Source organism: Chinchilla lanigera, unplaced genomic scaffold, assembly GCF_000276665.1.
Source record: "Chinchilla lanigera isolate Chin_1 unplaced genomic scaffold, ChiLan1.0 scaffold00071, whole genome shotgun sequence".
In the NCBI taxonomy this organism is placed as follows: Eukaryota; Metazoa; Chordata; class Mammalia; order Rodentia; family Chinchillidae; genus Chinchilla; species Chinchilla lanigera.
Window position 1 is genome coordinate 1,752,144 of NW_004955472.1, and position 22,400 is coordinate 1,774,543.

At 48.5% G+C, this 22,400-nt stretch overlaps 1 protein-coding gene and 1 pseudogene across 1 annotated transcript; both read right to left on the reverse strand.

Annotated features, from left to right (window-relative positions):
- Positions 1–206: 206 nt before the first annotated feature.
- Positions 207–2,420, reverse strand: LOC102014556 (annotated as a pseudogene).
- A 5,482-nt stretch (positions 2,421–7,902) lies between these two features.
- On the reverse strand, positions 7,903–22,396 carry Nudt2 (nudix (nucleoside diphosphate linked moiety X)-type motif 2). The gene is made up of 3 exons (XM_005401094.2): positions 22,308–22,396; positions 11,744–11,884; positions 7,903–8,496 (listed from the first exon to the last, which is right to left on the reverse strand). Exons 2-3 carry the CDS (start codon positions 11,868–11,870, stop codon positions 8,180–8,182), a joined length of 444 nt encoding a protein of 147 aa, XP_005401151.1. The 5' UTR covers positions 11,871–11,884; positions 22,308–22,396; the 3' UTR covers positions 7,903–8,179.
- Between the last annotated feature and the right edge of the window lie 4 nt (positions 22,397–22,400).

Below are 22,400 nucleotides of genomic sequence, written 5' to 3' on the forward strand. Positions count from 1 at the left end.
TTTGCATAACACTTGAGGTGAAAGGTCATTAATGAAATAAAACTGGAGCCACAATTCTTATTTCTGCATTACACTGTAGCTGTAGACTTTTAAAAACAAAAACACAAACGTGGCCACTTAAAAACCTGGTCTGTACAGTTTTTCAAAGTATTTTCAGTTCAACTTAGTCAAAAGAGCCTAAAAAGACCCTACACAACAATGTCCTTTTAACACTTGCTAGAGTCAAGATAAGCGCCATTTCCCGTCTCCACCGCCATCCCTCTGTTATCACAGCCATGGCCCCGGCCACCACGGTGCCTGTCTTCTTAGAAGAAATCTTTCCTGCCTCCTCTGTAATGGTGGCCAGACCCACGAGGACGGTGACGCTGTTCTTGGCTGTGATGTCTATCTGCTAGGTGGGCGTGAGAATTCTGATTTTGCGCTGTGATGGGAGTGTATCGTGGTGCCCCTGGGAGCCTGAAGATTGGCTAAAAGTATGATTACGTACTGAGCTGAAGGAGAAAACCCTGACTGATCCACATGTGGAGAACCAAACTCCCACCATCTGGCATCTGTCTGAAAGCACTGTTCACCCCTGGAGAAGAGAACACCTCTGAATTGCCTGGGAGGGTGGTGTCCCGTAATCCACGGTCTCCCGGGTCTGCGGCTAGGAGATGTGCAGGTGGGCTTTGAATTTCCACCCCGATGCTGGGGCTATGCCAAGCTGACGTCCTGTGGGGTGTGACTACTGCCTGATCGAAACTGAATCTTAACGGGCCTCCCAAAAAGCCTGAAGCTGCAAAGTAGATTCATTGTAAGGAGCAGATAAGTCAGGTTTAAAATTCGCAAGCACGAACTACTTTGCTTTACCATCCTTATCTTCTGGAACTCTCACCTTTATGGCTGGCCCAGCCTGGCGGAAAAGCTCCAGAAGCAGGGCCTCTGTCGTTTCAGTTTCAAGGTCCACATCTCAAGGCCATCCCCAGCCAACGCAGGCCAAAGGTCCGGTTTGCCAATTATATTGCATTGAAGCTGTTGTAATAAAAATGGACCGAGGTAATGACACACATTTATTTCGACATGGATGAGAACATTGAAAACATTATGCTAAGTGAAAGAAGCCAGACACAAAAGACCACAGACCACATGATCCCATTTACATGAAGTGTCCAGAAAAGGCAAATCTGTAGAAAGTAGGCTGGTAATAGCCAAGCAGGGAGAGTTGCTGGGGGGGGGGGGCAGGTAAACGAGAATGAATGGCAATCTAGAGTTAGAGAGTGGTGATGATGATCACAAACTTGTGTTTTTTTGCATTTGTTTTTTTTTTTCCAGTACCGGGAATCGAACTCACAACCTTGAGCTTGCCAGGCGGGCGCTGTGCCGCTGAGCTAAATCCCCAGCCCCCATCACAAACTTGTGAATAGACTAAAAACCACGGAATAGGCTGGGCCCAGTGGCACACGCCTGTGATCCCAGCACTCTGGGGGCTGAGGCAGGAGGATCACCATGAGTTCAAGGCCAGTGTAGACTACATGGTGAGTTCAAAGCCAGCCTGAGCTACATATTGAGATTCTGTCTCAAAATAAAAATAAAACAAAAACTTAAAAAACACTGAATTGCCGGGCGTGGTGGCACACACCTGTAATCCCAGCACTTAGGAGGCTGAGGAGGATCATTGTGAGTTGGAGATCAGCCTGAGCTACAAAGTGAGCTCAGGGCCAGCCTGAACTCAAAAATGAGACCCTGTCTCAAAAAGACAAAAAAAAAAAGGCACCGAATTACGCTTTGGGAGAGGTGCAGGGGTTGAACCCACAGCCTCCGCCCTGCTAGGCATACGGCCTAGCACTAGGCTACATCGCCTGCCTTCCTGCTAGTTTATCTAGAGATAAGATCTCGCTACATTTCTCAGGCTGCCTTGAACTTGCAATCTCTGCTCAGCCTCCAGAGCAGCCGCGGTTACAGCTGTGCGCCACTGCGGCTTACCTACTGACTTGCACTCCTTAAAAAGTAAATTTTATAATGGATGAGTTCTACCTCAATTTGTAAAGAAAGCTTTCCAGAGGAAACGAGGAACAGAATTCTGGTTCTAGCTGTAGTGTTTATTGGGTGACCTACGTCACCTTCGCTTATTTCACCCTTATAACCAATATAATTTATGCATTGTTTCTGCCTCAGGCATTGTCTAACTGCAGGAAGGAGTGACTGCGCCCTGAATGACCTTTTCCAGCTGACATGGATTTTACCTTCTCTTTGCTCTCTCCTTTCCCATCTCCAAGCCTTTGAAATTTAATTCCTGTTAAAGATGACATCTATTCATGAGGAACTTTGCTCGCCTCTGAATAGTTGCTGCTCATGCCCAAACCAGTTTTTTTCTTTTTTCCTTAGAGGAACAAAAACCTCTTTTCAATACCTTTTGTCTGGGTGTTGTGCCACATTCCCATATTTCCAGCTACTTTGAAAGCTGAGGCAAGAGAATTGCAAGTTCAAGCACAGCCTGGGCAATTTAGCGAGACCTTATCTCCAAGTAAAATAGCAGAAGCCTGGGAGTGTGGCTCTGTGGTAGAGCACAAGCCTAGCATGAGGAGCCCCTGGGTTCGATCCCAAATACAACACATACACACTCACTTTAAAAAATCGCAATACAGAGCCAGGCATGGTGGTGCACGCCTGTAATCGCAGCACTTGGGAGGCTGAGGCAGGAAGTTGTGAGTTCAAAACCAGCCTGGGCTACAAACTGAGCTCAAGGCCAGCCTGAACTGCCTAGTGAGACCCTGTCTCAAAAAGACAAAAACAATAACAACAACAAAAATCACAAGTAACAGGCCAGTGTGGTGGCTCACGCTGTGATCCCAGCACTAGAGAGGCTGAGGCAGGAGGATCACCATGAGCTCGAGGACAGCCTAACCTACATGGTGAGACCCTTTCTCAAAAAACAAACACAAAATTGATTGCAGTGTATCTTCATCCACTTTATTACCCAGATCTGGCACCATGAGACTTTGGATTCTTCTCTAAAGTCAAAATGGTGATGAAAGGTAAATATTTTAAACTGATTCTGGGCTGGGGACACAGCTCAGTGATGAAGTGATTGCCCAGCACGCACAAGGCCTTGGGATCAATCCCCAGTGATGAAAAAAACCAAACAGAGCATGGTGGCACACGCCTGTAATCCCAGCACTCAGGAGGCTGAGGCAGAAGGATCGTTGCAAGTTCGAGACCAGCTTACACTACAAACTGAGCTCAAGGCCAGCCTGAACTGCATAATGAGACCCTGTCTCAAAAAGACAAAAAAAAAAAAAATTGAATAAATTCAAGATATGAAGGCAGTTATGAAAATGCAAATAAAGATACTTGTGAAAGAGGGCTTTCAGAACCACTTCAGAAAGTATCAAGAATGATAGGACAAGCGAGTTTGGATCAAGGGCAAGTATTCTTTTTTGTTTGTTTGTTTTTTCTCCTGTATCGGGAGCCGAACTCACCACCTTGCGCTTGCCAGGCAGGCGCTTTTGCAACTGAGCTAAATCCCCAGGCCAAGGGCAAGTATTCTAAGGGGGATTAATACCGATGTGTCCTTTACTGAAACAAATGTTGGGGGAGTACTGGGACTCAAACTCAGGACCTTGTTCTTGCCAGGCAGGTGCTTGTGAAATAAAAATTTTAAATTTAAATATTTGCCATATTTTTGGATCATACTTCATATATACATTATGAAATGGTTAGATTCAGCTAATTAACATATGCATTACTTTATAGTTGTCATTTTTGTGGTGAAAAATTTTATCAATTTTTACCATTTTTCTTTTTTTAAAAAGTAAAACAAACCTTATTTATTTTCAGGTAAAAACATTAACCTGATGGATTATTGAGAAATCAGCCATTAAAAAAAAAAAAAAAAAAAAAAAAGGACAGCCTTGCTTACAGATGCCCCTTAACGGTGTGTAGACAAAGGCTCAGCCGTCCGCCCCCAGTCGGCACTGGGCGAAGGGTGAGAGCCGAGCTGGGCATTGGGGCACATGCCTGTAGTCCCAGCTCCAGGCAGGGCTGTGGCAGGAGGACTGAAAGTTTGAGGCCAGCCTGGGCAACTTAGCAAGACCGTGTCAAAAAGAGGGCTGGGATAGAGCTGAGTGGCAGAGTGCCCCTGGGTGTGATGCCCAGGATCACAAAAGCAAAAAGAGCCAGTACATGCACATTAACTATGGTCAGAGCATGGAAAACTAAGTTAGATAGACATTATAGGCAGTCAGACAGGGCCAGGCCCTCAAGACAGTCAGTGCAAGATGAGAACACATTACGGCTGTGGCTGGAGGCGCATCCACAGAAGGCCAGGCCTCAGGAGAAAGACGGAATGACCAGGCCTACGTGCCTCCCTGGGGGGTAAGCAAAGTACTGTCACTGGTGTCACCCGGTCCAGTAAAGTCCAGATAGACACCGGTCACCCAGGTGGGTGAGCAGGGCCTCCCGACTCATCTCTTCCAAAGAAGGTCCTTGCTCTTTCCGGGGACACTTGCTACGTGGCTTGCTTCCCCACTCCGTCAACATTACTTAAGCAGCTATACTTGTAATCTTATCGGTTGATCATAGTTTTGTCCCTCGTTATACCTGCCTCATGATTTTGCTCTATAAAGCTTCCTCTAAAAGGTGGGGTCCATGACAACCCACCCAGGTGCCCCTCCTGTCTCTCTCAGGCGCTGTCTCTCAATAAAATTTCCTACTCTTAACCTCTGTTGTTCTTTTTTTTTTTTGTCCTTTTGAGATAGGGTCTCGCTATGCAGTTCAGGCTGGGCTTGCGCTCACTTTGTAGCCCAGGCTGGTCTCGAACTCGCAACGATCCTCCTGCCTCAGCCTCCTGAGTGCTGGGATTACAGGCATACGCCACCATGCCCGGCTCTCTGTTGCTCCTTAAAATTCATTCTTCAGTTCTGGAGAACACAAACTCAGCATATCAGACATCCAACAAGTTGAGAGTTATATTTTCCTTATATCATTTAGAGGTCTTATCTCAGTCATGGTGTACAGTAGATCCAGAAGCCACCACTGTTAATAATTCCCTTCTTGATTTTTTCTATGCAGAGTTTTATTGCCTAGTTGAGATTATATTCATACTCATTGTTTCCTAACCGTCTCTGGGTGAAGGGTGTTAGGAAACAAGTACTTAAGATAATGACTATAGGTTTAACTATTCCACAACGCGTTGTGTAACCATTTTATCTATCTGTTATGGTTTGTGTCCAGATGTTCCCCCCAAAGCCTCATGCAGTCATGGGGCGGACTTCTAGAGTTTTTGACTGATCCATGGTCTAGTGGGGGGGGGCTGGGGGTTTAGCTCAGCGGCAAAAGCGCCTGCTTGGCAAGCGCAAGGTTGTGAGTTCGGTTCCTGGTACCGGAGAAAAACCAAAAAAAAAAACATGGGGAGAAAGAAGCTGCTGGCCACCACTCCTCCCTTTTGCTGTCTTCCAGGGCCATGAACTCTTGCCCTCTGCCATGTGCCACTCTGCCTTGGAGCCAGCCGAGTACGGACTGAAACCTCCACGAACTGTGAGCTAAATAAACCTTTCCTTCCTTGATTTGGGGCATCAGGTATTTTGTCTCAGCAAGGAGAGAAAAGTAACCAAGACACTGTCCCCTTCTCTAAGGTCGTCAGGGAAGATCCCTGTAGAGTGGAAGGATGACCACATCAGCACTGTCTCTGCTGGTCCCGGTCCTGTAACCGACCGCCACTCTACCCACAGAACCTGGGAAGGACTGTACCCTAGAACTCAGGATTCTGAGAGCTGAAGCTGGCACGGGGGTGGGATCCCAGCGGAGGTCCCCTCTCAGGGGCTGGGATGAGGGTCTCTTCCCATTTCAGGTCAGTCCTGACCAACTCATCCTGTGCATGGAACTTTCAACACGGAAGATTTCCTGAGCCCTAGCAACTCTGCTGAGGTCTTTGAGGTCCGAGCCCTCCCAAAGGGACGTACCAGCAGGGTGCTGCTCACCAGGTGAGCGGGGCTCTGGGGGACAAGCCGGGACGGCTTCAGTACTCTGGGGTCTCCGAGTCTAGGCTGAGCAAGGCCAGCTGGCCAAAAGCAAAGCAATGATGGCAAAACCTACTCACTGGGCACATCTCAAGCTCACTTCCGCTCTCCTGCCCTCGTGCACCTTCCACCAAATGCCCAGCCCCCCTCTGCTTTGAAGAGTACAGTTTATGGGGGCCCCGCTCGCTGAAGTACACCTGCGCTTTGCTGGAACACACTGTGATGCCCAGGGGGATGGCTCCATAGCTGTGTAATATATTGGTTTTTTTGGTTTTTCTCTGGTACCGGGAACCGAACTCATGACCTTGCGCTTGCCAGGCAGGCACTTTTTGCCGCTGAGCTAAATCCCCAGCCCCTGTGTAACATATTGTAAAGCGGTCTTCTCTCTGGCATCTCATCCTCAAAGTACCCTATACATAGACAACAGCCAAGACCACTGTCCCCAATAAGCCTCGATTTCCGCAACAATAAAAATGAACAGCAAAATTAGGTCATTTTCCAAGTCCCTTCCCACTTTGAGGTGTTAGGCTTGTGAGACTGCAGCCTCCCGCTCCGAAGCGCAGGGCTGGCCGGGCCTGGTTAGGAAGCAGCTTGTCTGTGGCTTGGCACCACTGCCCAGCAGGCATTTATTAAATCAGTGGGATATGGTCCCTGCCGGCCAGAAGAGAACAGTAAGCTCCAAACACTTCCTGCAGCAGGCCTCCTCTGGAGAGTGCTGCTCAGAGGGGCGAGGAGCAGAACCATTTAGGTCCTTGGCTGTGCTCCAAGATCCTGTTCGCTAGTGCTTCTGCCCCGTCTGCGCGGAGAACCAGTGACTGGAAACGTCTGGAAGCCTGCCTAAAACCTGGGCCACCTCTCGCTTTCTTTTGGGGGTGGCTGTTCTGCCTCTGGTAATCCGTGCTGACCTTTGCCGACGCCCCTTCCCTTCCAACCTTCTGCACCTCACTGGGTAACAACCTCCTAATAAAATCCAGATGTGCCCAGCTGGTAACAGCTTCTGGAAAGGCTGTAAGATCTGCCACCTGCCCTTGCACTCGCCGAGCCCTAGGAGCAAGGGAAAAGAAGGCTGACCCAAACCTTGCAGTAGACAGTGGGGAAAGGGGAGGGCAGACGGAGGCGGGAAGAGAAGCAGCAATGGGGAGGCTCTGCTGAAGCCAGGAGAGGCAGCTGCAGGCAGGAATGCACAGGTGTGGTGATGCGGCCGCCGGGTGGCCGGGGAGGGCCCCAGGGGCCTGGGCGTGCCTCCTCCTCGGTGACCTTAGTCCTGCTTTCAAGGCTTAGCACTCCGTGGCAGACTGAGGGCAGAGTGGTCCAGAACTGCCTATTTTCTCTGAGCCCTGGAGAGCCACCCACGGTTCCTTGGTGTCTAATTACTTAAGGAAATATTTACAGAGCACCAATAAGATATGTGTCTAGTGCTGGGGAGAGAGAGATGGCGAACAAGCAAACTCCACTTCTGTGCTCATCTCGCTTGTTTGGAAATCCTACTACAGGTCACAGTCCTGGTTGTTTCCAAAGGGGCTGGGGTACATGCAGTTCCAGAGGCGGAAGTTTCCTAGCAGTGCCGGGTCTCCCCCATTCGGACTCCCTTTCCCTTGGCTTTTCTGGGGTGTGGTGTTTAGATACAGGACTCCTTCTATCCAGAGATTAAAGAGGGACCTTTGATTTACCACCAATGGCAAAGTCCAAGAAGTAGTGGAGTGTGATCGCACATGTCTGTAATCCCAGCACTCTGGGAGGCTGAGGCAGGTCGATTGGAAGTCGGGGCACAACGGGGCAACTTAGCAAGGACCTGTCTCAAAATTTTCAAAGAGGGCTGAGGGCTTATTTTAGAGCAAAAAAGGCTTAAGCTCAATCCCTACTACTCTTTCTCCCTCCCCGCAAAAGAACCTAAGAAATAAACAGATTGGGAAGGCCAGTAAGCAGTTTGAAGTTTATTTATAAAGCAGACGAACGCACTTCCTGAGCACGGCCTTTTCAAAATATTTTTTACTCCTCCTTTGTCTCTTCACTCAGCTAAAACTCCTGTTTGCTCTCATCTGAGAGCTCTCAGTTGATTTCACTAACTTATCCCCTCTTGGCGATAACAAATCAGATCAGTAATCTTTCCATTAAACAGAGGGAGGGTTCATCTCAGAAGGCCCCCAAGGACGCTAGAGGAGAAAACGCCTGCTCCGGTCAGCTCAGGACGCTGTGCAGCAGAGAAAGCGGTACCCTTCTTGCAATGCTGCCTTCATCTCCTCGAACTGGGCCAACTGGCAGGCGTCATCCAGCGCCAGCCAGCAGTAGGCTTGGTGCTCCTGGGAGAGACGGATTTCCACGCTGTGGTCCTTCACCTCTGCCAGCCAATAGACGACTGTTTTCGGCTTCCCTCTGGCCACATAACTGAGCTCCTTTCTGAAGCCCTCAACGATGGTCAGCTGGTCTGCTTCTATGCCCGCTTCCTCCCGCGTCTCCCTCAGGGCTGTTTCTAAGTCGTTCTCTCCCGGGTCCACGTGGCCTGGGTGGCAGCAAGGAAAAAGAAAAGGAGTAAATCGGCAACAGTTTCTAGTGCTGGGTTTTTTCAGGCTACACGATTTAATGACAGCTTTTTTTGTGATTTTCTAGGGGGTTTGGCTTAAAGGAAGTTTGGTGACTGGCAACATCCTAACATGCCCGGGAAGGGGCGCAAGTCAGGCGGTGTCTGGTTCCTGGGGCCTGAGAAGCCCCCCTCCCCACTCCTTCTCTCTGTGGAGAGTGACACAGGCCATGTGTTTGGCAAGCCTGGGTTAGAGTGGGGCTTTTCAGTGGAAAGTGAGGCGGCCTCCCTCAGCCTTCTGCTTTCTTATTTATCGCAGCTCTGCTCCTCCTGCGTTTTGAGGGACCACTTTTCCCCAGGAGACCGTAAGGCAAGTTTTCCAAGGAGGGGCAGTTCCTTCTTGGCAGGGAAAGGGCTAGCTGGACAGGGAGCACTTTGCTTACAGTCCAGTGAGGACTTAACGCTCTGCATTGGACCCCGAAGTCCGGGGGACACGCAGGCTCAGAAGCCCGCGCTGCTACCCCCGCAGCTGTGTCCAAGTCGCCATCAAGGCTTTTTCCAAACTGTTCTCATCTCTCTAGCTGAGCAAGGCCAGATTTCAGTTTCACGGGGAAAATCTTGGTGGGAACTTAGGCTAAGGACAAGCTGAGAGCCAGTTCTAAGACAACTTGGCAAGCGACAGCTGCCGAGAAACTGCTGTGGGAGAGCTTGAAGCCCTGCGGACTGCAGCAGCCCTCAGCTTCACTTCTCGGCCTTTCACAAGGTCTCAACTTGTCCAAAGGGGCCCCGAAGCTCTGGGAAGGAGAGGTCCCTTGGCCTGCTCATGGCTCCCGCAAGGCACTGGGGGCCTCCTGGCTTGGGAGCTCATGCGGTGCAGGAGCCCTTAGGTTTTCCCCTCTTTGTCTGGAGATGGAGCTATAGCCTCCCAGTTCTTTTCCCCAGGGGCCCACATAACAGCAACCTAAAGCAGTTGCTGCTACAGTGAGAACCAGGAACTCACCATTTCGAGAACCCATTCTTCTGGCCATGGTGGCGCACAGCTGCAATCCCAGCACCGGCTACTGAGGCAGGAGGATCACTGCACATTTGAGGCCAGCCTGAACTGCCCTGTCCCAGCCTGTCTGTGCACACATCCCTCCAGGAACATCTGTTTAGTGTTCTGCCCATCAGGGATAACCGGGTAACTTCTCCCTAAGCTCACGCGGGGAGCGACTGGAGGTCCTTTTACATCTTTCAGTGAGAGGACACATGCAGTGTGACTTGGGCAGTCAGGAGCTAAGTGCGAATGTTCCTATTCATAGCATTCAGGACACTCGTCTCTTCTCCCTTTTTTCTCATACCTCAAATGTGCAAAAATTTGTTTCCTGCTATCATTTCCTTGTTTGTGTTCAACTCTACACCCTCGCCCACCCCTTCCATCCCAGCCCCGCTCCCTTTCTGTCTGGGTGCCCTGCATCCAGGGTGCCAGGGCCACTGACTCTCCCTTCCTGCTGGGATGATCCCAGTGGCCTCAGCCAAGAATGGCTTCTTTTCCCCATTTCCCCTTCCATGGCCTGGCCTCTCTTTCAGGACCATCCAATAGAATCTATCTTACTCCTTTTTTGCAGGGGCAGTTTTGAGACAGGGCCTCATTATGTAGTTCAGGCTGGGCTTGAACTCACTAGGCAGCCCAGGCTGGCCTCTTTTTTCTTTTTTCTTTTTTTTTTTTTTTTTCTGTCTTTTTGAGACAGGGTCTCGCTATGGAGTTCAGGCTGGCCTTGAGCTCACTTTGTAGCCCAGGCTGGTCTCAAACTCACAAAGATCCTCCTGCCTCAGCCTCCTGAGTGCTGGGATTACAGGTGTGCACCACCACGCCCAGCTCTTTTTCTTTTTCATTCTTTTTGTTTTGGTACCGGGAATCGAACTCAGGACCTTGCGCTTGCCAGGTAGGCACTTATGCCGCTGAGCTATGTCCCCGGCCTGCCCAGGCTGGCCTCAAAGTTGCCACAGTCCTCTTGCCTCAGCCTCCAGAGTGCTAGGATTACAGGAGTGTGCCACCCACGCCCACCTCTATCTTACTCTTAAGAGGTAGTGTCAGGAATGCGGGTGGATGAAGACCAGCCGGCTAACAAACAGGTCTCTGCCTGCCCCAGGCCACTAGTCTTCATTGTTTTGCATTCTGGAGACCTAACCAACTCCACCCAGGTGCAGAGTGATGGACCCAGGGCACAGGTGGCTGGCCAAGCTGCAACCCCGAGGTCTCTATGGTTTCCGCAGCTCCTATTCCTCACTCCTCCACTCCTGCCAGTCTGTAGGTGACTCTCTTATGGGGAAACCCACCCTCTCCATCCTTCCCACTCAGGATACAGTTACGTTTAGCAGTACTCCAGAACTCATTCTCCGACTGTTCAGTTCAAAGGGAAACCTAGTGACGGGGACACAGAAAGAGGAGTCAAAGGAACTTGATCAAACAAAATCGGAGACAGGCCTGGGGGAAATGAGGAACTTTCTAGCTAAATCCTTCTTTAACAGAGGAAAAACTCAGAGCCCACAGAGGTGGACGCACAGTGCAGCCTTGACCTGACCGCAGCACCCCCAGCTCCTCCCCGAGTGACTTCTCCCCTCCCCATTCACCATGGAGGCTGCAGATCTGATGAATGACATTCCGAAACACCAGCTGCTGCTTCTGCCTTGGGATTCAGTCACAGAATTCTATTTCCAGCTCTGCTCTCGTTTGGAGACCTTGTACTTAGAAAGGATCAAGGGTTCTTGCCTACCCGACCCCTACATACTGCAAAGTACCTGAGAACAAGCCTTTTAGAGGGTCCAGTAGGGTAGATTTCACTTTTGTTGCCCTTATTTTGTTTTGGTTTTGTTTTTGGAGACAAAGTCTTACTATGTAGTTCAGACTGGCCTTAAACTGACGGGCGTGGTGGCGCACACCTGTAATCCCAGCACTCGGGAGGCTGAGGCAGGACGATCGTTGCAAGTTCGAGGCCAGCCTGGGCTACAAAGTGAGCTCAAGGTCAGCGTGAACTGCATAGTGAGACCCTGTCTCAACACATACACACACAAAAAAAGACTGGCCTTCAACTATTAGCCTAGGCTGGCCTCAAACAAGAAGAATCCTCCTGCCTCAGCCTCTGAGTGCTGGGATTACAGGCACAGACCACCATGCCCAGCCCAGGGTGAATTTCTGAGCAATGCTTAGCATTGAGCAACGCTTGGCCCAGCCCCTCTGGTCTCATACCTTTGGGAGGAGTCCAGTGATGAATGCCATCTGACGCCTGTAGCAGAAGAAACTCAATTGTGCTGTTGTCTATCTTGGGAATGCAGTGTCTTCGAAAGATGATCAAACCACATGCTCTCAGGGCCATGGTTCATCTAAGAACTTAACACAGAAGGAATATTACACACATAAGTATATCTGCCCCGAGGGGTGGCAGCACGCTGGTGCTCGAGCATAGCATACAAGAGCTAACAGTGACCTCATAACCCACAGAAAAAGGCAGCATGCCAATAGCCAGTGGAGGGAACCCAGGAGTCAGAGACAAGACCTTCGTGTGTGACTGCAGGACCCTGGCAGCCACCCTCAGCCAATGTGGTTTCCGCCTCAGTCCCTTCGGCATCCCTGTAAGACACAGGACTGGTGTGTGTTTGTTACAAGACTGGAGATCTTGGGAAGTAAACCTACAACCTACATCCTGAGCCCCTGAAATAAAGAGGCCCAACAATTGGGTTTTTGATGACTCAGAGGGGTCACCTAGAACAGGCAGCTCAGTGTACCTTAGTGTAGTGTACTCTATTGATTTTTGTCTTTTCTTTTATCCACATTTTGGTTTTTTTTTTGTTGTTATCCGTGTTGTTTTGAGAAGTTGTTGACTAAACCCCGGGCAGCAGCACATGTGAGGCAAGCATTCTATCACTGTGCTACATCCCAGGCATGCTTTTGTTTTTTTGAGACAGGGTCTCATTATGTAGCCCAGGCTGGCCTTGAACTCATGATCCTCCAGCCTCAATCTCCCAAGCGCTGGGATAACAAACATGTACCACCTGGCCCAGATAGCCAGGCTTTCTAACATGTTAGACATTCACATGTCGAAATCTAAAGTTCAGACAGGCAGGCGGAGGAAGTCTCTTCCCAGCCCGGCAGAAGCGAACAGCATGCGGTGAGGGTCGTGATTTGGAGCGCGGTTCCAGGTTCCAGCTCTGACCCTCACTCGCCGTGTGTCTTCCCAGCTGTGAGCTTCCTCATCTATGAGGAACCCCTGAAAGGGCTGCTGCGAAGACTGCTTGATTTAATTTTTGTAAAGGGAGCCGAATGACGCACTCAATATGTATTTTTCCTCTTCCCCTTTTTTTGCGGCGGGCGGCAGTACTGAGCCAAAAGAAACCCAGGGCCTCTTGCTAGGCAAGTACTCTACCAGGGAGCTACACCTCCAACCCTTTCCAAATTATTTTTTGAGACTCTCACTGAACTGTCCAGGCTGGCCTGGAAGCTGCAATCCTCCTGCCCCCGCCTCCCACACAGCTGGGATTACAGATGTTCACCACTGCGCCTGGCGTTTCTATACATGCAGGAAAATTACGCTTCATTAATCTGGTTTCTGGAAGATGAGATTATTGGGAAACGTTTATTTTCTATGCCATATGTTTTTGTATTATTTGGAATTTTACAAGGAACATTAACTACAGCCTGAACTACAAAGCGAGACCCGGTCTTTAAAAAAAAATTTTCCATTTCAAAAAAAGGTCAACAACACCATCAAGAAAGAAAGACGGGAGGAAAGTAAGAATGTCTGCAGAAATAAGGACAAAATTTACCATCTACAGGGACACGTGCGATTAAAGTAACAAAAACGTGGAAGATCTTTTACGTATGGCCATGCTACAGACACATTCATTTTCTCAGTGAACACTGAGCACCGATTACATCCAGTCAGCACCCCTCGTATCCAGGGAGATGGCTTCCAGGGTCCCTTGAGGATATCAAAATCTGCAGTTGTTCACGTCCCTTCTAGAAAATAATCTACTATTTGCATATAACCTGCACATCCTCCTGCACACTTTCGGTCATCTCCAGATTGCTTATAATCCCTGGTGCAACCTGAATGCTGTGTGAATAGTTGTTACATTATATCCTTGAGGCCACCATGATGAGAAAAAAGTCCGTACCTGTTCAGTGCTGATGCAATTTTTTTGAGTATTTTCCTTCTGTGGTTGGTTATATCTGTCACGTAACCCTGTGCTACGCCTTTGTCCTCAGGCAGCTAATAATTTCATGGGAGAGGCAGACTAATCAAACACATTTAAAAATAATTGCCATAAGGTACACGCTCCAGAGGGAACATAGGATGAGCGGCCTTACTTCATGTGAGGGATAATGCGAGGCTTCCTGCAAGAAGGGGTATTTGCCCAGAGGAGCAAAGGACGAGGCAAGGGAAGTCAGTAAAGGCAAAGAGGGAGACAGTGTGGCTCAAGTACAGGGGGCCGCACAGGCAAAAGCAGAAGCACGCCAGCTGTCTCAGATACAGCGCAGGCGGGGTGGGGGTGGGGTGGCGCACCGCGCAAGGCCCGCGCCGCGTCCGCAGGGCTGAAGGAGCCGGGCTCCGCGGCAGCTGGGCTCGCGCAGAGAGGCTGCTGCCCACCACAGCACTGTGTCTGCGCTCAGCAGAAATGAGATCAAGGCTGTCAAAGGCATAAAAGTCAGGCCCAGACCGAAGCCTGCTCAGGGCAGTTCTCCGGACTGAGAACACTGTAAATGGTAACGTCACTTTAGGGAAGGGCAGTTTCTCACCAGAAAACCAAGCATCCAGCACCAAGACCTTCCCAAACTTTTTTTTTTCTGGGGCTTGATCCTAGGACCTCGCACGTGTGAGGCATATGCCCTCCTAGCAGGCTAAATCCCCAGCCCTACTGTTATGGTTTGTGTCTGGGTGTCCCCCCAAAGCCTCATGCGGTCCTGGGGCAGGCTTTTAGAGTTTGACTGATTATGGGTGTAAGAGCTACACCCGCCCCGGGGGGTGGATAGTTTGCATAGGTAAGGGAGAGGAAGAGGCTGCATGCCGCCATTCCTCCCTTTTGTGTTTGTTGCTTTTGCTGTATTGCGCCACCGCCTTGAGTGGTTGCCCTCTGCCATGTGCCACCCTGCCTTGTAGCCAGCCGAGTACGGACAGAAACCTCCACAAACTGTCAGCTAAATAAACCTTTCCTTCCTGAATTTTGGGCGTCAGATATTTTGTCCCAGCAATGAGAGGAAAGTAACCAAGACACGTACAAAGCTTCCTAAACCTGAAAAACACATTTTCTGGGGGTGAAGACAGGGTCTCACTATGTAGTGTAGGCTAGCTCACTATGTAGCTCAGGCTGGCCCTTAACTTGTAGTGATCGACCTGTCTCAGCCTCCCAAGTCCTGGGATTATAGGGGGGTGCCACCAAGCCCAGCAAAAAGCACTTTTAAGGACAGAAAATGAACTCAAATGAGGGGTTTGAAATGACCTCTGCCAGTGATGGGGAACCTTTTGGAGCATGCAGTGATAACACACAGGTCGCTGTGGCACCCGTGCCACGCTCGCCAGCACTGCTCTATGCTCTCATACGCTGCTGGTGAAGAGGAAGCCGGCATATCCCGTAGGAAGGTCATTTGATAATAATTATGAAAACAAAGTGCACTTTCTTTTAGAACTAGCAATTCCATTTCTAGGGGTTCCATTATAGAAATACATACTTAAGATATATACATAACGACGTTTGCTATAACCTGTTTGCATTATCAAAAAGAAAGAAAAGCAGAAACAAATATATGTCTGTATTAGAACTGTTAAAGTACAGTACGTCTATATGATAAAATATTGTGAAGCCATTAAAAAGTGGAGTAGAACTAAATGTGTTGCTTGTAAGAAAAGATCTTCAGGCATTTTAAGTGAAAAAAGCATGGTTTGGAATAGCATGTATACTAAGGTTTTTTTGAGTTAAAAATTCATATGTAAAGTAGTGGCAGGCTTTTATAAAACACTATGCTCCATCTTCCTGGACTCCTTATTTGTTTGTTTGTTTTGGTTTTTTTTTCCGGTACCGGGAATGGAACTCACAACCTTGCGCTTGCCAGGCAGGCACTGTGCCGCTGAGCTAAATCCCCAGCCCCTGGACTCCTTATTTACGCTGAAAACTTTGCCCATTCTGGAAGCTGAAAGGAAGCTCCCTGTCACTACAGAAGTGGAGAACAAAGCTTGTAAGTTACTGGTTCACAGTTCAGGCAGAAACAGGTAATTGATCCCATACCCTTTCTCCAAAGATGTCCAGAAAGTATTAGAAATGACAGATGTAATATGCCTTGCTCTTGCCTCAGGTGGGGCCCCACAGAATAAATGCTGGAGCCCCTAGATAAGTTTAGGGTTCCAAAACTACAGGGCATAGTGCTCTGCCTAAGAAAGGAAGCTTGAGTATTCCTCTATACCACTGCACCACGATTACCGCATGAAGGAGGACAGGTGCCTGCAAGAGACAAAAAAGCCAGGCCTTACTTGGCCATTGGGAGCTCTAGGGGAGTGGACACCATGTCAGTATCTTCCTATGTGGCAAGGAGAAGGGGTGGGGGGACAATTTAGGGTAGTGACAAGGGCACAGCCTAGTAAGAATGTATTTCAGTGCATGTCACTAGGGATGACCATATCTAAGAACTAGGTTGGCCAAAAGTTCGTCCCAGTGCAGCCAGCGGAGCTAGAACCAGAAATTCACTGTCCATCTGTGCTACGGACCATGGAAAGGATAAGGCTTCTAGAAAGACAGAACTCCTACTCCCTTTGAGTTGCTTGGGTTAGCCAGCTGTTTGTCAGGATTTCCCCCTTACCCACATGCACCATATAAGCAACCTTCTTGTTGTTTGTTTGTTTGTGTTTTTGTTTTTTGAGACAGGGTCTCCCTATGCAGTTCAGGCTGGCCTTGAGCTCACTTTGTAGCCCAGGCTGGTCTCAAACTCTCAATGATCCTCCTGCCTCAGCCTCCCGAGTGCTGGGATTACAGGTGTGCGCCACCATGCCTGGCTATAAGCACCCTTCTAGTTCTTTCTCTCGGATACTGTCTTCTCTGTGCAGCTTTCTGGCTTCTAAGCACTTCACAAATTTCCACTCCAGGGTCCAAGCAGAGAAGCAGCAGGCTATAAGTGGTTGACCAGCACCAAGCATAGGCACTGCCACCGTGCTGCACCCCAGCTCTGCCCTTCAGTGTACTAGCTGATGCTTCAGCTTTCTAACCTTACACCAAATTTTCTTGTGGTCAGTGTTGGCCTAAAACAGGATAGGAAGGGAATTCTAAGAAACACAGTTCTAGCTTAGTTCAAATGACAGTGCAAAGCCATCAGAAGCACACATACCTGCACAGCAAACCTGTTGGTACCTCTAGCGGGGAAGAGCCGGAGTACGTGCTGTTTCCTTGGGACCCAGCACAGCAGCTCTCAACAGATGTTCATTGACTCAACAGAACGCTCTTCCCACCTCCCACTCAAACAAATGTTTGGGTACGTTCCGGGGCCCTGGGAAATAGCTCAGTGTTTTTCTGAAGAGTGCCATTTACATAAAAGTCAATGGAGCTATTGTTGGGGGTTTTCTGAAGACCAGGGAGCTGAAACTGTCCAGGGGTTTGAGAGCAGCCAGCTTTGACACAGATTCCAAGTGGATGCAAACCTCAGGGGGTTAAAGAACACAGCATCCAATATGCAAATACGCCCGCAGCCAGGATTGTGGAGGTGAGAACTCTAGGCTGACAGCAGGCAATTCACACTTCAGAGAAGTGGCAGAGTGCCTGAGGTGGTTGGAAAAAACCTGAACAAAAAACCCTCCAATGTCATCAGAAGGTTCCAGAAGCTAAGGAAAAGTGCTCTTGGCTTTCTCTATAGATAGAATTCCCTTATGGCCTAGGAGATTCAGGATTTTAGTGCCAAAAAAGAACTTATTGATACATTTCTATGCTGATGTGTTCCAATGTATTCACCAAAATTAATCAGAGTGCTACTGCAAGCACAGTTCAACCCTAAAAGCCTTTGTAAATATGCATTTATTTACTTACTACTTACGTATGCAGTTCCAGGGACTGAACCCAAGGCCTTAAGCATAGTAAGCAACTGCTCCGCTACACCTGCAGCCTCACAAACACACCTTTAGATACACAAAGGGCTCCTCAAATCCTCCTCCTGACTTGCGCCTCATGTTTAAATCGCTTTACACATAAACAATGCTTCGTGCCACCGTGTCGTGAACAGAAAGTGAACATTGTGTCAGCTACACTGTGCCAGGGGTTTACACTATTGTTTCTGACGCTCAAGACGACCCTTCCAGACAGGCACTACTATCTCCGGGAGTCTACAAGGAAATGGGGTCTATTAGGAAAAGTTAAAATACTTGCCCATGGCAATTATTGGAATCCAGTTAAGTCTACCTCCAAAGTCGTTTTTTTTTTTTTTTTTTCCTTTACAAGCTTGCTCACCATGAAAGACTGGGGGCACAAATGGGCCTGAAAAAGGCCACACGAAGAATTTATAAAATCACTTTCAGTTTCAAAATTTTTAGCCTATGATCACCTGGGGTTAAGATGCCTAGCTGATACCCTCTCCACTAACAGGTTTTAGGTGGGACAAGGGAACAGTACATGAAGGGGCAATATAGCCTAAGGCCACGAAAAGTGCCTGACAGGGTTCTACGCGTCCACTGCTCTTTACTGGGAAGCAGGACTCTAAAACCACACGTTCAAAGCCATACCCTGGGCCAGGGATATAGCTTAGTGGCATAAGCACCTGCCTCACAAGCTCTAGGTCCCGAGTTCGATTCCTGGTACAACAACAAAAAAAACAAAGCCATACCCAACAGCCCTGGGATTCAAAGGTACCAAGATACTGAGTACAATATGTTTTTTGTTTTTTTTTTTCTTTGAGACAGGGTCTTGCTATGTAGTTCAGCTGTCCTTGAACTCACTATGCAGTTCAGACTGGTCTTGAACTTCATGGCAACCTTCCTGCCTCAGCCTTCCAGGTGGTGGGATTATAAGAGTGCGCCACCATGACCAGCCTGGGCATAGTCTCAGTACCAGCCCTGTACAAGCACACAAACAGCCTACGTAAGACCCACGTGTCCAGAAAATTTGCTCAGGCCAATTCACTGGCACAGGCCATTTCAAAAGCCCCTTTTGAGTTCATTTTCTATCCTTAAAAGTACTTTTTGCTGGGCTCCGTGGCACCGCCTATAGCACCACACAGCTCTGCCGCTCGGAGGCCGGGATTAATTACTCAGCCCTCCCTCACATCCCACATCGTAATCACCCCCACTTAGCCTGTTTCCTCCCCCTTTGGAATGGGCAGCAGTGAGGCACCGTCCATGAGTAAAGTTCCACCTTGTAGTAACAACAATAAAGGGAGGAAAAGAAATAAGAAATGAAAAAGAAAAAGACCCTTATTACATGAATAGAGACCAAGAAAACAGTCCCTCAAGTGCCCCTATCCTTAAATATCTGCCAATCCCTTCTTCTCAGAGACCAGAGCTGCTCGGTCATTTTGCAATCTTCGCTACTTGACTGAAGAAGGAAACAGGAATGTCATGGCATATTGGATTCCAGGATGAGGCCAAAGTCACACAAGGTTGGACAAAAATTGTTCTCCAGGAAGATTCGTTAAGTGGCACGTTAGTGCCATCTGCTGTTCAATCCTGGGAAGCAAACTTGGGGAATCCTAATATTAGAACCTGAAGTGTTGCTTTCCTCATTTTTCTTTCAAGTTCTTCCTATGTCACAGACAGTGTGACAGGACTGAAAAGGAGATATAAAGTTAATGCTACAAAGCTCAAAGGCAGTGTGACAGTACTGAAGGGTAGAGATGAGGTTAAATTCTACAAAGCCCTGCCTTTTTTTCTAGAGGTTCGCAGCTTAGGGAAAGTAGAAGAGCTTCAGACAGACAGGTTACCGTGGGCTTTGTGCATCGTAAGGAGACATGTAAGGTGAAATGTCAGTGAAGAAACATCTTAAGTCAAAGGGGTTCCTCAGAAGGACCTTAATGGATGGCTAGGAGTTCACCAGGCATAATCAAGGTGGAAACAAGAGACACTCCGGGTAAGGGGAAGAGTGTGTGAAAAGACCAGCGAGCACAAAATGACCTTCCATGGGTAGAGTTTAGTTTACTGTAGGCAATAAGGCCTTTGACTAGATTTAGGCAGGGCTGTAATTTGGTTAAGATGACTTTCCTTTTAGGGCAGAGGCAGTACTGGGACTCAGGCTCAGGGCTTTTGCGCTAAGCTACACTCCCAGCCCTTTTCTTTCTTTCTTTTTGAGACAGTGTCTTGTATGTAGTTCGGCCTGCCTTGAACTCACTATGTAGCCCAGGCTGGCCTCCAATTCACAGTGATCCTCCTGCCTCAGCCTCCTGAATGCTGGGATTACAGGTATGCATCCCCACACCCAGCTGCCCTTTTCAATTTGATACAGGGGTTCACTAAGTCACTAAATTACCCATGTTAGGCTTGAATTTGCAATCTTCCTGCCTCAGACCGCCAGAGTGCTCGGATTACAGGCATGCCTCACCACAACTAGTTTTGTTGTTGTTTTTTTGGTAACAAGAATCAAACTCAGGACCTTGCGCTTGCCAGGCAGGCACTATGCCACTGAGCTACTCCCCTGGCCCTTGTTTTTGTTTTTTTTTTTTAATGTGGTACTAGGATTGAACCCCGGACCTTCACACCAAGTTGTATCCCCAACCTCTTTTAAAGCTTTGAGACAGGGTCTTACTAAGTCTCTAAGTTGTTCAGAGTTGAGATCTTCTCACCTCAGCTTCCTGGAGTGCTGGAATTTCAGGTATATGCTACCACACCTGGCCTGGACCGACATTTTACAAAAACATCTGGCAGCAAGCAAGGCGGAGAACAAATTAGAATTCTGGAGGCAGAGAAACCAACCATTTCCAAGCCTATTTCAAAAGCCTAGTTTATAAATTACATGGAATTAGATTAAGGCAGAGGCTGTGAGTATGGAAAGGACAGAAGGAATCTGAGAGATATTTCAAGTAAAAATTGACAATACTGGTGTTTTATTGTCTAAAGGAGAGATTCCCCAAGTCCAAGGGAAAGGGAGAGAGGTGTGTGATGAGGAGACTGTGGAAAAAGGGGCAGAAGGAAAGCTAATAGTTTGTGTTTGGGACAAGCTGAATTTGAAGTGCTATAGACCAACCACAAGGTAAATGGAAACGGGTCTAACGTTCTGTGACCATTTCATCTCATCTCTTCAAAGCCCGAGGTGGAGATTTTCTATTAGAAAGAGAACGTGTTCCCACCGTGGGTACTTCTGCAGCCAATTTCCCTCCAAATTCTCTGTGTAACCTACCGTTGCAATCTAGTATTCCAAACGTTTCACCCTCTTTGTCAGAAAGTGTCACACAATGCAGAAAAGTATGGCTCACTTTGCAATAAGAAAGACCAATCTACCAAATTTAATAGTTGTAACTTAGAGCAGGATACTCCGTCATTCATAAAATGAAGATAACACCGATTTTTCATGGTTGTAGAGTTTAAAATAAATTTAGTGCCAAGTGTGGTGGCACACACTTGTAATCCTAGCACTTGGGAGGCTGAGGCAGGAGGATCAGCTTGAGTTTGAGGCCAGCCTGGACTACAGAGTGAGTTCAGGGACAACCTGAACTGCATACCACGACTCTGTCTCAAAAAAAAAAAAAAATTACTATAGGGTTTAACACATCAGAGGTACTGAATATATGTGGGTCACTCTTATTCTTGGGTTATAAAAGGTCAACTGAAATGTTTTAATGGAACACTCTTAACTTTTATGGATTGCTGAATCAAGAAATGGCTTTTTGTATTTTCTGTAACACATATGGTGAATTTTATTTACCACACTGTGTATATTCCTGATGTACACGGACCAAATAAATTTCCTTTACTACAGTTACTATAGTTAAATTCATTGTAAATATTTCTCTTCTGAATAGATGTTTCCATATTAATAAAAATTACCTTTGAGCTAAATTGGGTATGTAGTTGATGATAGTAACTAAGCTGCAGGCTGTAGACAAGGCTAGTATGTTCGTGCATATTACGAAGATAATAGCTACCATATTTTGAGAAGTCACTGCTGGCCAGGCAGTGCGCCAAGTGCTTTACGTTCCTTATCTCATTTAACGGCAGTGCAGCACGCTGGGGCTGGCTGCCATCTGTCCACAGGGCAGGAGCCCGGACTGTCATCCGACGCAGGCCGGTCTGGCCATCAGGGCTCTTAGCCTCCACTCTGCACTAGCGGTTCGCCTTTGACACGGGCTGCTTTCAGTTTAAGCTGTGGCGGCCTTGCCTTTGCTTTGCTTAAAGTGGAGGGGACCCTCTAGAGTGACATTCTGCTACAATCGTTATTCACTCAATAAACGAAACAACTAGAAAATGCAAAATCTCTTTCGGAAGGCAGGGGAGGCTTAACAGATAACAAAGAAAAACTCAGGTCCGGGGAGGAGAAGGTCTAGCTTCGATCCGCTCGGTGGATCGCCCTTGAACTCGGCGCTCGCCCGTCCCGCGATTCCAGCGAGCCCTCCGCACCACCCGCCAGGCAGCAAGCGGGGGCCGCCCTCCAGCCACCCCTCCCCGCCCGCCGGTGCAGGCAGGAACTAGGGTTTGCGAGCGGCTGGGCCTGGCCGACTCTCGCCTCCAGTTATCCTTGAAAACGGTGTGTGGACCTTTGCCTCTGCAGCGAATGGAGTTAGTCAGCGGCAGCCTCCCAACGCTCTAGCCCCCAGCCCCTCCACGGAAAATTAAACCCAGGTTAGCCCAGAGACCACTCACCGGAAGCCCGCAGAGGCAGGAGGTGGGCCGCGAACGGAGACCGGCAGTAGGCCGACCAATCAGGAGAGCTCAGCTGAGCTTCCGGGGGGCCAA

What these genes read in the sequence shown, in the direction of transcription:
- Nudt2 (XM_005401094.2), bottom strand. Translation starts at nt 11,870, where the DNA reads ATGGCCCTGAGAGCATGTGGTTTGATCATCTTTCGAAGACACTGCATT. An exon ending in TCACTGGACTCCTCCCAAAG is followed by an intron (nt 8,497 to 11,743) that starts GTATGAGACCAG and finishes GCTGCCACCCAG; the next exon opens with GCCACGTGGACCCGGGAGAG.